The following is a 12708-nucleotide window of genomic DNA, read 5'->3' on the forward strand; positions in this document are numbered from 1 at the left end:
TCCAGGCTCTATACTTAATTCCTCTTCCTTCTCACCCCAAACAAGGCTGACTCTGTGGCCCTGGCCAATCAGATATTTTCTATTTTCTACTTCCTTATCCTTTATTCTTTATCCTATAAAAGTTTCCTGCCTTACACCCCATTTTGCAGATCTCTGAATGGAGACAGTCCACTTCATGAAATATTAACTTTTGTTTGTCATCACCTAAATCCAAGGGATTCTCAGTCTTGACTGTACATGCAGACCACACAAGAAATTTTAGGAATACCAGTGGCTGGATCCTTCCCCCAGGGATTCTGTTTTTATTTGCCTCAGGTGAAGTAGCAGGCATTTCCTGAAGCCCCCAGATGATCCTAGTGTACAGGCATAGCTGGGAATCACCGATGTAATGAACAGAGTCCCAAGCTGGGAATTGGAGACGTGATTCTAGTCTGCCTTTCATTTGCTATGATCTTGGGGATTAATTTCCTCCTTCTGGGCCTCCGTTTCCCCTCCTGTGAAATGAGGCCCTTGAGCTACAGTGATCCTTTGGTTCCCCTAATGTCTAATGCTGCTCAGCCAGCCTGTTCTTAGTTCAAGATGAGTGACTTTTGAAGACCAAGCCAAAGGGACCCACCTGATAATATTTTTGCTCTTCATTGAACGCCACCAGGATGACAGAGATAAACAGATTCAGCACCACAAATGTCACGAAAACGATGCAGGACCCAATTAGTAAGGAGCCGAGCACTGGGCTGTAGTCCAGGACCTGTCAGGGAGAGAACCAGAATCATCCCTCAGGGTCCTGTGTGCTAGTGGTCACTTCCCTCAGTAGGCACCTTCAGAGGGAAGCTGGTCCTTAGAGCTAGGCAGATCCTGGAGCCAGGAAGTTTCCCTTCTGCCTGGGGGCTGAGAGTGTGGGCAGTGCTCTCAAAAGCTGCCCGGAGATGGAAAGGGCAACCCCTCTCTTCCCCACTGCTGCCGTTTCCAATATGGGTGTCATTCTGGCTAGCCTCAGGAGCATTCCCTTCCAGACACCCACCAGCACAGCCTTCCCCTGATTAGCCAGTGTCTGATGTTCTGTAGACAGGGGTCCCCAGGGTGAGCTGTGGGAACCTTTTCATTTGTGTGGAGTTGCCCTGCGCTTGCCAGGTCATGGACCCAAGGTGTGACATCCACTGGGGAGGCATTTGAGGGGGTGCTTTCTCTAATTTTCATAAAGGTTTGGTGTTGATGGTAGTATCCATACCCCCCTCACTGCCTCTCTCCTCCATTACCTCCTCGTAGTTGAAGATTCCCAGCTGAAGGCTGATCATTGTTTCTGCCGCATCAAAGAGGGTTTTGTAGGAACGGAGTTTCCAACCAAAGATTAAGTTTGACTGTTAAGGAAAGAGTCCTTATGAACAAGGAAAGAAACCATGCCACCCCCAAAAGGTGTTGTTTGACAGCAGAGTCTGCAGTCTGGATCAGCCACATCCTTGGCCTGGCAATACTGTCCATGTCACAGGGCCTTCAAATGGGTGTGTGTACACACTTAGTTCTGTAGGGGATGCACATGCACCTGGGCTCACACACCAACACTCGGAGACCACTGCTGTGGTCTCCTAGATGGTCACTCTAAGGCTCAGTAATGGTGCTGCGCTCTCTGCAGCCCCAGCCTCTTTGCTCTGGGGGATTTGGGTTGGATGCACAACAGGCTTCTGCCTGGGCAGGACCAGCCTCCCCACCATGGTCTCCTCTCACCATAGTTACCCCCTCTTCAAAGATTTCCCCATAGCTCTTGCATCAGAGGGAAGCCCAGCAGTTCCTCGGCCCTGAGTTGGTGACTCCTGGTCCCGCAAGACACTGTAGTGTCCTTGCAGCCCACACACTGCAGATGGAGGACTGAAAAAATCCACATGAATTAAAGGATGGGATGGGGTACTTTTAACAAAGCCAGATTCCAGCTTCTTAGCCAATACCCTCCATCACTTATTCAGCACACTTCATCCCATTTCTGAGGGTGAGAGAGGAAGATGAGGTGGGGTCAGTGGAGTGAGAGCCAGGACTGGGGTGAAAAGGGCAGGGAAAAGGTTAGAGGTGGAGTGAAGTCTAGGATAAGATGGACTGCTGTGTGGTATGGACACCAGGGGGATGACAGAGGTGAGAGACTGGATGGGGCAGGGTGAGAACTGGGAAGGAGGCTGGTGTGGGTTGGTACTGGGTGAAAGGTCGCAGAGAGGTGGGAGCCTGGGGGATCATAGACTTGGAGAGGATGAGGCTGAAGCTTCTTTAGATGGAAATCAGCATGTGGCAGACGGTCTTTGTTTCTTATTTTACTCGATAGTAAAACAAATAATTGATAGTTCAAAAAAATTGTTTTCAGTCACATAAGAGCATGATTGTCAAAAAGCTCTCAGTGTTAAGGAGCTAAATGAAGTGGTTTCGGCCCGTCTAAGTTCGTGCCTCATGTGTAGGGCATCAGGCACCAACATGGCCTGCAGTCATGTCCATCTTCTCTCCCCAATCTCTGCCCCACCTCAGGGTCAGGGACTGCCCACTTCACCTCTGCATCCCCTGGCCTGAGGGAGGGCTCTGTGCATGTCAGAGTAACTGGGATGTCAGGACAACTGGCCCCTAAGGCAGAGTAGGTAAAGAAAGGAGTCCTTCGTGGCAGATAGTTGGTCCCTTCAGTCTTAGAGACTACACTTCCTCACTCTTATCCAACTGAGGTGTCCAGCCTCTGCCATTTGGGGTTCATGAGCTCCCAGCTGAAAGGCTCCAGACTCAGAAAGAAGATCCACCATCTCCCTCAGATTCCCAGGGTTTTCCTAGCCCCCCAACTCTCCACCACTGAGCAGCCTTTACTTCTGAGGAGACCAGCCCAGAAAGTTTTCCCAAAGGAGCCACTCACTGCAATGGAGTAAGCCAGGAGCATGATAAGGATGACAACGATAAAGCCTGAAATGTCCCCCCAGGCACGATGCAGAGCTGACGTGATCATGTTCATTTTGGGGTTCAGCCTGAACAGATGCCAAAGCTTCACTGTGGATAGGAGTACCAGGAAGGCGAGGATGTAGCCAAGGGCAGCATCGGCTGCTGCAGTCTCGCTGAAGCTGACCCCTCTGTGGGACCAAATGGAGAGACTGGTCTCAGAGACGGTGAGAGCCTCAGCCAGCGCTCATCTGTCACGATTAGCCTGGTCATGGTCTGGGGACAGAGCTGTCCTAACTCCCTAGCCAGGCATTCAAGAGATAGTGGTCACGGTGAGGGTGAGCGTCCTGTTTACAAAAGGGACGGTGCTCGTGGTGGTCACAGGACTATTACCTGACAATCTTGGTTAATGGCCGCAGAGCTGAGGAAGATTGATAAAGGAGGAATCCTCCCAGAGTTGAGAAGACAGAAGTAAGGGAGTTCCACGAGCCTCCCCTCTGCTTTGGGGGTCACTGGATGCCACGTCCTCCTGCACACCTGTCTGAGTGTGTATCCACACCATCCTTACATTTAAAGGAATGATGGAAGTACTATCCAGTTGCTGTGCTGAGGAACCTCAATTGCATTGTTCCATTTGACCTTCAAGACCACCGGGTGAGATATCACATCTCCATTTTACAAATAAGGACAGATAGTTGGTACAAGGTCACAGAGCTAGTGATATAGTGATAAAACTAGTGGTGGAAGAATAAGAGTTGGAATCCAGCTGTGTCTCATTCCACAGTCCAGGCTCTTCCTGCCGTCCTGCCCTGCCTTTCATGCCCCTTTTGTGCCTGCCTTTGAATGTCAGTTCAGTCTTAATGTTGGTACATTATCGAGTATGACTTATACCTGTATCTATGGACATGGATGGCGAACAGGTTATAGAAAAAAAATTATATGATCTGAAGTTTATAAAAGCATTTAATATATATAATGCCTGAGAAAAAACATCCTTCTGTTTAACCTCCTGCCTTCCATTTTCTCCCCTTTGAGGGGTTTGTGAATGAAGTTTGTTAATGAAGGACACAGTCTAGGATAGAGTGCAGAGTTCAGATTCTAAGCTCTGCATTTCCTTGCTGTGTGACCTTGCAGAGACAACCTCTCTGAGCTTCAATTACTTCATCTGCAAAAAAGGGATAACATCATCTCTTAGAAGTTCTAGGAAGATTAAAGTAGATGAGATAATGCTTTTAAAGTGGTGTTTTTATGAATGTGTAAGGTATCCAACAATGACTTAATAAATGTTAGCCATATCTATACAATCAATGGATGTTTCAGAGTGAGTACCAAGATCCTGGAGACATAAACTAGGTTTGAATTATTTCTCTGCCACTTTTTCATTTTGTGGCATTGGGGAAGTCCCATTACCTCTCTAATTTCCCTATTTGTGAACTGGAGTGATGACAACATCTACCTCCATGGCTTCTCCTGAGGATCCAACGTTAGTACCTCCTGCACAGCACAGGGTGGACTCTTGGTGAATGGTAGCAGACGTGGGTTGACTGGGCACTAATACTTGCAAAGACCCTGCCCCCAAAGCCGGGAGGGACCTTACAGAGTGTCACGTAGTCCTATGCTTTGGTAAGATTTGCAAAAGATTCTGTTTTTGTCTTTGAGTCCTCTCCAGTTGTGTATGCTTCAGACCCCAAGTCTAAGTGCTACAGCTAGAGTTATTTTTTAAAGAGTAACCCTGGATCCTCTGAGGGCCAGCAGGATTTCAGAAGCCTCCCCCTGGGCCACTCAGAGCTGGAGGCAGCAGTGTCAGTGTTAGTGGTAGGAGCTGGGGCCTGAGGCAGAGCCACTTACTCTTCCCCGTGTTTTCGGTAGCGCTGGAGGTCACGCTCCACCAGGACGGCCCTCTTCACAAACACCGCCAGGGCACTCCAGCTGGCCAGGATGATGGCCAGCTCCAGAATGTTCCACTTGCTGTGGAAATAGCACCACTTTTGCTTCCTCAGGAGCTCGCCCTGGGAAAGGAGCCAGAGGTTCTAACAAAGGCTGTGGATCCCTAGGGGTTTCTCAGAGCCCTGGCTTCATATGCGTAGAGCACAGGGGCCTCTCCCCAATCCTGTGCATGGACCTCACCTGTCCCCATCATCAGTCGGGGCTACAGGATTTGTGGGTGTTTAAGAGAAAGTACAGGATCTAATAAAAAAGCACTTAATTCTCTCAGATGCAAAAAAAAAAAAGGCAGGGGGAGAAGGGAGGAAGAAAACTCTCCCCTCAAAAAAGCATTTACTTTAGAAAACTTATAATTGTGAATTCTTTCTCTGCCTCTTTGAGATGTAAGAACTTTCCTGGTGGCTCAGACAGTAAAGAATCTGCCTGCAGTGCAGGAGATTCAGATTTGATCCCTGGGTTGGAAAGATCCCCTGGAGAAGGAAATGGCAACCCACTCCAGTACTCTTGCCTGGAAAATCCCATGGACAGAGGAGCCTGGCGGGCTACAGTCCATGGGGTCGCAAAGAGTCAGACATGAGTGACTAACACACACATAAAAGCCAATACATAAGAACTGACTTGACCCTTACTTTGAGATGTATGTACATCTTTTTAAAGCTAAACAATCCTCTTAAGGGAAGTGAAGTCATTCAGTCTTGTCTGACTCTTTGCAACCACATGGACTGTAGCCTGCCAGGCTCCTCCGATCCATGGGATTTTCTAGGCAAGAGTGCTGCAGTGGGTTGCCATTTCCTTCTCCAGGGGATCTTTCCAACCCAGTGATCAAACCCAAATCTTCTGCATTTCAGGTAGACACTTTACTGTCTGAGCCATCAGGGAAACAAAAACAATCCTCTTGCCCAACGTTAAAAGTCAGAAATTTTTTTCTCAAGGGCCAAGGAGTCATCTCTTTGAAATGTAGTCATCAAGGAAGATAGAGCCCTTATCTCCCAGTTTCTCTGGGAAGGTAGGCACCAAGCCACTTGGTTACAAGTTGGAAAATTACCTCCTGTTGTAAACATAGAAGTCTGTTTTTTCCATTTGGTAAAGGCAGTTAGCAAACTCAGGTGGCTACCACAATTAACAGGTGAACTTAGGTTGAACTAGTGGTATAAACAATCCTGCTGCTGCTGCTGCTGCTGCTAAGTCGCTTCAGTCGTGTCCGACTCTGTGCGACCCCATAGACGGCAGCCCACCAGGCTCCCCCGTCCCTGGGATTCTCCAGGCAAGAACACTGGAGTGGGTTGCCATTTCCTTCTCCAATGCAGGAAAGTGAAAAGTGAAGTCGCTCAGTCATGTTGGACTCTTAGCGACCCCATGGACTGCAGCCCACTAGGCTCCTCCGTCCATGGGATTTTCCAGGCAAGAGTACTGGAGTGGGGTGCTATTGCCTTCTAGTGGTATAAACAATCCTATAGTGGTATAAGTGGTATTCCAAGTCCTCTTAAGGATCAACATTAATTTTAAGAGTGGGTGTGTATCTGCCTGAAGATATGCAAGGGTGAGATTTATTTGTCTTTACAACCTCTTTATCAGATTGTCTGGGATGAGCTTCACATGCAGTTTAATGCTTTGTTGTTTAGTTGCTAAGTCATATCCAACTCTTTGAGACCCCATGGACTGTAGCCCGCCAGGCTCCTCTGTCCGTGGGGATTCTCCCAGGCACGAATACTGGAGTGGGTTGCTGTTTCCTTCTCTGGGGGATCTTCCCAACCCGGGGATTGAACACATGGCTCCTACATGGACAGGCAGATTCTCTACCACTGATCCACTAGGGGGTTTAATGCCTAATCAATTTTTTTTTTTAAGTTGTTTTCTTAGGGGGAATAGGAGTTATTGTTAAATGAGAACAGTTTGTGGTCTTGCCCTCCCTCTCAGCCCTTTCCCTTACATGCAAGAGAATCTTGTGTTGTCTGTTCCACTTCCCTCCTCTTTCCCACTCCTCTGGAAGAAGGACATGTGTTTGGCTGGTAAGAGGCTAAATTCACCTCTTTTATAAAGAGATGGAGGGATTTTTAACTGTTTAAGCAGCGTGATGAGAAGGATTTAAGAGTTTTAGAGGCTTTCTGAAGCAGCTGCAGGCAGAGTGTGAGGGCTATGGAGAGGAAAGGTGGGTGGTGGATGGGCCTCCTTTGATGTTGTTAGAGAAATGCAGGGACTTAAACTGCTATTAGGTAACTGTTGGCTGGTGGTTTTGAATTGGCAGTGCTTAGAGACCATGTGGAATCCAGGTTTATGGATCAGTGTGCAACATGGTGGTAAATGTGGGAAAGGGGATTTTCCCTAATTCCTAGCGACCACCCAGGAAGGACCATCCTAAAGTCTCAGATCCTGAGAGGTGCCTGAGCTGGGAATGTGGAAGATTGCCATGGCACTCAGCTAAGCAGAACATCTTCCTCTCCCTTCTTTAGGCCCCCTGAGAGGAAGAGGGGAGTAGGGAGAGAGACCAGGCAGGCTCATGCCCACTCCATCCTCACTCATGGAGCCACAAGCCTGCCCCTCACCTGCACAACCATGTAGTAGAGGAGGAACAGGAAGTAGACGATCTCTGCGGCCACCACGAAGGGGTGCCAGCCGTCAGTAAAGGGGTACAGGTGCAGGCTCTGCAGGTGCGCATGTGCAAAGAAGGTTCCTGCAAAGCAGAGCGTGTTTTCCTCACCCGCGGCCACATGCCCACTCGATACCGGAAGTCATCAGTGAGAGGAAGTGAACTCAAGCCCTTCTGAGGGGTGGCCACGGGCAGAAAAGAAGATAGAGGTCCTTCTAACCCACAGACCAAGGGACTGAAAGGGGAAGGCCAGAAACGGCGGCCGTATCTGACGGGACAAGGGGGGCTGCAGTAGAAGACAGCCTCTGGCCTTTTCCTTCAGCATCGGCCATTGTACCCTCATCACCTCCAGCCACAGCATACCTGCTTGCCTAACATCAATTTACTCCAAGTTGGCCTGTTTAAGGCCGTTTCATCTAAAGAGAACGCTGGAGATCAATTCAGCTGTTAACCAATATGCCTAAAATTCAACCTTTTTAGAATTCTTTTTCATCCATTTATGTCTTTTCCTAAACCAATTTGACTAATAAGCCTACTGCCTGTAAAGATAAAGCCAGTCCAAAAAATGGCAGACTGGAGAGATACAAGTCACCTGAGACCTTGCTGACATCAGTGGGCTGCTGAATCAGCTAGACCAGAAACCTACACCATGCTTCTCATTTGTAGAAATAAATTAATCAGGTTGTGTTGGGAACAAATTGTTTAAAAGGTTCTTAAACAGCCAGAGAGATGGCAAAAAGAAATAGGAAATTACAAGACATGTGAATAAATCCCCCAAAAAGGATTTGAAAGAAACTTTTGACAGTAGCGAATGATAATGAAAGTTGAAAGCCTTTTACTTTGCACTTTACACAGTCCTGAAATTTTAAAAGAACTACAAATATTACTTTTAAAATATGTAATTTACAGAATTCCCTGGCAGTCCAGTGGTTAGGACCCTGTGCTTCCACTTCAGGGGACCCAGGTTCAATGCCAGGTCAGGAGAATAAGATCCCACATGCCACAAAGCGTGGGCAGAAAAAAAAAAAAAAAAAGGTCATATTTTAAAAGTTTTATTTTTAAAAAAGAGGTGGTTGATTTTAGGAAAATTGATTATTAGCTGAAGAGGCCTTAAATCACTGTTTTTAGTGGATTATGATTAGCATTAAAAAAGGGTGGAAAGCAGGGAATGGAGAGAAAGAATAGAACACAAAATAGTATTACATGTAGTTAAGGAAATTATTTTTGAAGCCCTTGTCTCAGTTATGTTTTAATATATTGGTATGTGTGTATTAGAATTTGATGTAAAATGGACTTTTACGTGTAGGTTGCACGTAACTTTTGCATTGTACATTGAGATACCGTAAATAAAGTGTGATTTAGGTGAAGTTATCTGTTACCAGGTCACCCCCTCCCCAGCCCTTCACTGCTAGGCGCCCATCCCCACACACAGGAGAGTGGAAAGCTCAAGAACGTGAGCTGCCTTCAGACCCCGACTGTCTCCCAGACTTGAGAGACAGGCCAGAGAGAAATGCAGGCAGCCAGGAAGAAGGGTGGAGCAGCCCTGAAACTTTGCCTTTAGGGGCAAAGGCAGAACTAAGACCCTTTGGCAGTATTGCCCAAACAACCTTTTGCCCTGGAGCTCTGGCCTGGGGGTGAGGAGCCCTAGCCCAGAGGGAGGGGTGTCTATCATCTGGAACATGCAGATAGGTTCACAGGCAAGCCTGCCCACCAAGGGCGCTGGTCTCCAGGGTCAGAGTGACAATGCAGAACAGGTTGACGTTAGCGTTGTAGACCGTGAACTCCACAAACACGGCTCTGGTCAAGCTGTCCAGCCAGGTGTTGTCAAAGAGATACTGGAGGATTCTGTGGGAAGAGGAGCATTTAGGGGTGTCTCAATACATAGGGGCTCCTTGCCCTCTCAGCCCAGGGAGGAGCCCAACACTTCCTGTCAAGATTCCTCCCTCTGTTTCTCCTCTGCGCCCCAGGCCCCAGGGCCTTCAGGCTGCTCCTAGGAGTGCAGAGGTTCTAAAAATGTGGTCCCCAGACTGCTAGTATCACATCATCTGGAAACTTGTTAGAAATGCAAATTCTCAAGCTCCACCCCGGATCTCCCCAGTCAGAATCTCTGGGGGTGGGGACCTGGGAATCTGTGCTTTGGTGAACCATCCAAGGGATTATGATGTGGTTTTTTGGTTTGTTTTAACCATTATCCATCTCTGTCTATCTTTTTTAAGTATACTTGATGTACAATGTTAGTTCAGGTGTACAGCATAGTGATTCAGTATTTTTATAGATTTTAATAACTTCCATTAAAAGTTAGTACAAAGTAAGGCCTATAATTCTCTGTGCTGGACAATATATCCTTGTTGCTTGTCTATTTCATTTTCATTTTTATTATTTTTTTGGCATGTGGAGTAGCATGCGAGATCTCAGTTCCCTGACCAGAGAGATCAAATCCATGCCCCCTGCAGTGGAAGCATGGCGTCTTAACCACTGGACCACCAGGGAAGTCCCAATCTTATACGTAGTACTTCATATCTGACGCATTTTAAAGTTTGAGGACATGGTGTTAGAGGAGCCACATAGAACATTAGGGGCTTGGCAGGCAACAGCTATAGCTGCCACAGTCCCTCTTGGGCTGGAAGTTCACAAAACCAGTTCCCAGAGATCTGCTCACAGGTGTTGTAGGAACAGCATGTGCCAGAGGGACCTGGGTTCAAAACTTGCCTGCCTCGTGGGCAAGCTGATAACATCTCGAGGTCTCAGCTTCCTCATCTGCAGTGGTGTTAACACCAGTGCCTCGGGATCATTATGAAGAGAAAATAGAAATATGTGTGTGTGTGCTTGCAGTATTAATAATAATAGCTGTTATTAGAGCAGTAATGATGGGCCTGTTTTAAAATATGCCCCATCCCTGGTGAGTTTGGGGCTTCCCTGGTAGCTCGACTGGTAAAGAATCTCCCTGCAATGTGGGAGACCCCAATTTGATTCCTGGGTCGGGAAGATCCCCTGGAGAAAGGAAGAGCTACCCACTCCAGTATTCTGGCCTGGAGAATTCCATGGGGTTGCAAAGAGTCAGATGTGACTGAGCGACTTTCACTTTTCTGGTGGGTATGCACCCTGCTGAATGTGTCAGTTCTGAGTGACAGGAAAACACCTCTTATGTGGAAATAGACTATTTCTGGCCTGTCCTTAATCCCAGGGGACCCCGCCAGGTGTTTTCTTTTGGAGTTTGTTACCTCTGTTCCTTGATGTTGTAATAATGCAGCGGAGGAGCCAGGGGTTCACACGGGTTTACTCACTCACCTGGATCTACACTGCTAACAGGAGCAGTGCCAGGTTTCAAACCTCCAGCACTAGAGCATGCTGGAAGAGGCAGTGTGCGTGAGCCCTGTGTGTCCCCACACATTCATGCCGAGTGTTCCAGAAACGCAAGGTTCTGGCTGGGCTTTACCCAGGCCTCATCTCAGTGCTGAGTTTGCAGTAGGCAGCTTCAAGCAATGGGATGACGTTCTCCTTCAGACAAAGAGCAGGCTTGCTTCCGCCACTGTAGAAACAGTGGACAAAGTGCTCCACATGCAGTGTTCCTCCTTGGTACTGTCACTCCCTGCATGGGCAAGCATCTATCATGGCCCTTCCTGGGGACTGTCCCATCACCATGAAGCTCTGCTACTGTTTTTTTGCTGTGAGGAGTGAAATCCTTTTTCTCTGACCTAGGAGTCTTGTGTCTTCTGCCAGCATCCATGAAACAAACTAGCATGTTAGCTTATGAGTAGGTAAAACCTCAGAACTTGCAAATTTGTGGTTAAGGTTTAAGAGCCCTAACCACTTCCTACTTGCCTGGTGGTGGGTGCTTTGTGTGGTGCTTCTCCATCTCTCTACTGTTTCTAACTGAGGCCACCAGGCTTGGTGCCCAGGCTGAGAATCCTGGAGGCAGGATCTCTCTTCCAACTTGGAGGCTACATAGTTCCCAGTGGCCTGAAAATACTACCTGAGTGCCTCTGAATCCCCCAGGCCCTCCCCACAATGATAAAATGAGCTTGGCTCAGCCCTGTTTTGAAGGCTGCACCCGCCAATCAGACCTGGAATCAAGCAAATGTCTTTCCTCTGCTGCAGGTGAATCAAGTAAGCCTTACCTTGATGCACTTTGGCGATCAGTCCCCAAGGGGACCACGTAACCTCCTCCCCGGTACATGGTGAGTTTGCCCCAGAGGGGATACCCTCGGCGCTGGCTCTGGCTCTGGTACCGCCAAGCCTGGGAGAAGTCATTGCTGTTGTTGAGGACGGAGGCATTCCAACCTTCCCCATAGTCTGACAGGTCTTCCACATCCAGGGAATATGGTGCACGGCACCTGTCAAGAAAAGCCTGCAGCTGCAGGCCAAGAAGGCAGGAGCTCTCCTGGACCCTCACTTGGCGAATCTGGGCGCTACCAACCAGCTTGGCGTTCCCATCAGTGACAAAGCCTGGGGATGAGAAACACGTGGGTAAATATAGCTATCAACATCATCTTAACATATTCCAAGCTTTTTGGCCTGGATGCTAACACGACCTCCAGTGTACCCACGTAGAATCAGCCAAGAGAATCATGGCCAACCACATTCAACCATTCATCACCATCTCCCCACCTTGGACCTGCTCTACTTTTTGCATAACTTCTCTTGAGGAATGACACACCCTACCCAGGCATCATCTTGGAGACCATTTTTGTCCTTTCCCTCAGTGCTCATCCTGTGAGTCAACAGGGCCCATCAGCGTGCATCTTCAATGTTCCCACCTCCTTTTCTCCATCACCTCTGCCTCTTGTCCTTACATCAGTCCCATCATTTCTCCCCAGCTTCCTAACCTGCCTACCCTCTACTTCAGATTCCATGTGCTGTTTATACCACAGAACTGATTGTTACTGCCTCACAAAGAAGCTGTCAATGGCTCTTCACTTCCTTAAACATAAACTGTGAACTTCCAGAGCCTTCATGATGTGGCCCCTGTTCCTCTGTCCCGCTTTGCTTCTCACAGGTCCTCTACTCCTACCCGACAAGGCAGCCACACTCAACACTCTGTAGTTCCAGGAAGTGTAGTGCCTTGGTGTTTCAGGCTTGCCTTCACTCATGTTGTCCTTTCTGCCTGCCACATCATTTCCGCCTGGCCAACTCTGGCTCAGTTATCTAAGAAGGAGGTTCTTTACACTGCATTCTGGAAGGGTTAGGGGCCCTCAGCGGGTCTCTCCTTCAAAGCATATCATTCTGTGGTTATTGGTTCTCTGTAAGGCTGAGGCAGTGACCCACTGCTGTTCCAAGAAAGGAGT

The 12708-nt window shown here is 48.1% G+C and overlaps 1 protein-coding gene across 1 annotated transcript in view; it reads right to left on the minus strand.

Annotated features, from left to right (window-relative positions):
• Nucleotides 1–12708, minus strand: part of PKD1L2 (polycystin 1 like 2) — a 100819-nt gene that overhangs the window by 691 nt on the left and 87420 nt on the right. Inside the window, exons 36-42 of the mRNA XM_005691891.3 lie at nucleotides 11542–11869; nucleotides 9135–9268; nucleotides 7380–7507; nucleotides 4741–4901; nucleotides 2873–3083; nucleotides 1257–1358; nucleotides 617–748 (exon numbers count right to left, since the gene is read on the minus strand). Coding sequence (XP_005691948.2) covers nucleotides 617–748; nucleotides 1257–1358; nucleotides 2873–3083; nucleotides 4741–4901; nucleotides 7380–7507; nucleotides 9135–9268; nucleotides 11542–11869 — 1196 coding nt within the window. The remainder of the gene's footprint in view (nucleotides 1–616; nucleotides 749–1256; nucleotides 1359–2872; nucleotides 3084–4740; nucleotides 4902–7379; nucleotides 7508–9134; nucleotides 9269–11541; nucleotides 11870–12708) is intronic.

The sequence above is a fragment of the Capra hircus genome, chromosome 18 (assembly GCF_001704415.2).
Source record: "Capra hircus breed San Clemente chromosome 18, ASM170441v1, whole genome shotgun sequence".
Taxonomy (NCBI): domain Eukaryota; kingdom Metazoa; phylum Chordata; class Mammalia; order Artiodactyla; family Bovidae; genus Capra; species Capra hircus.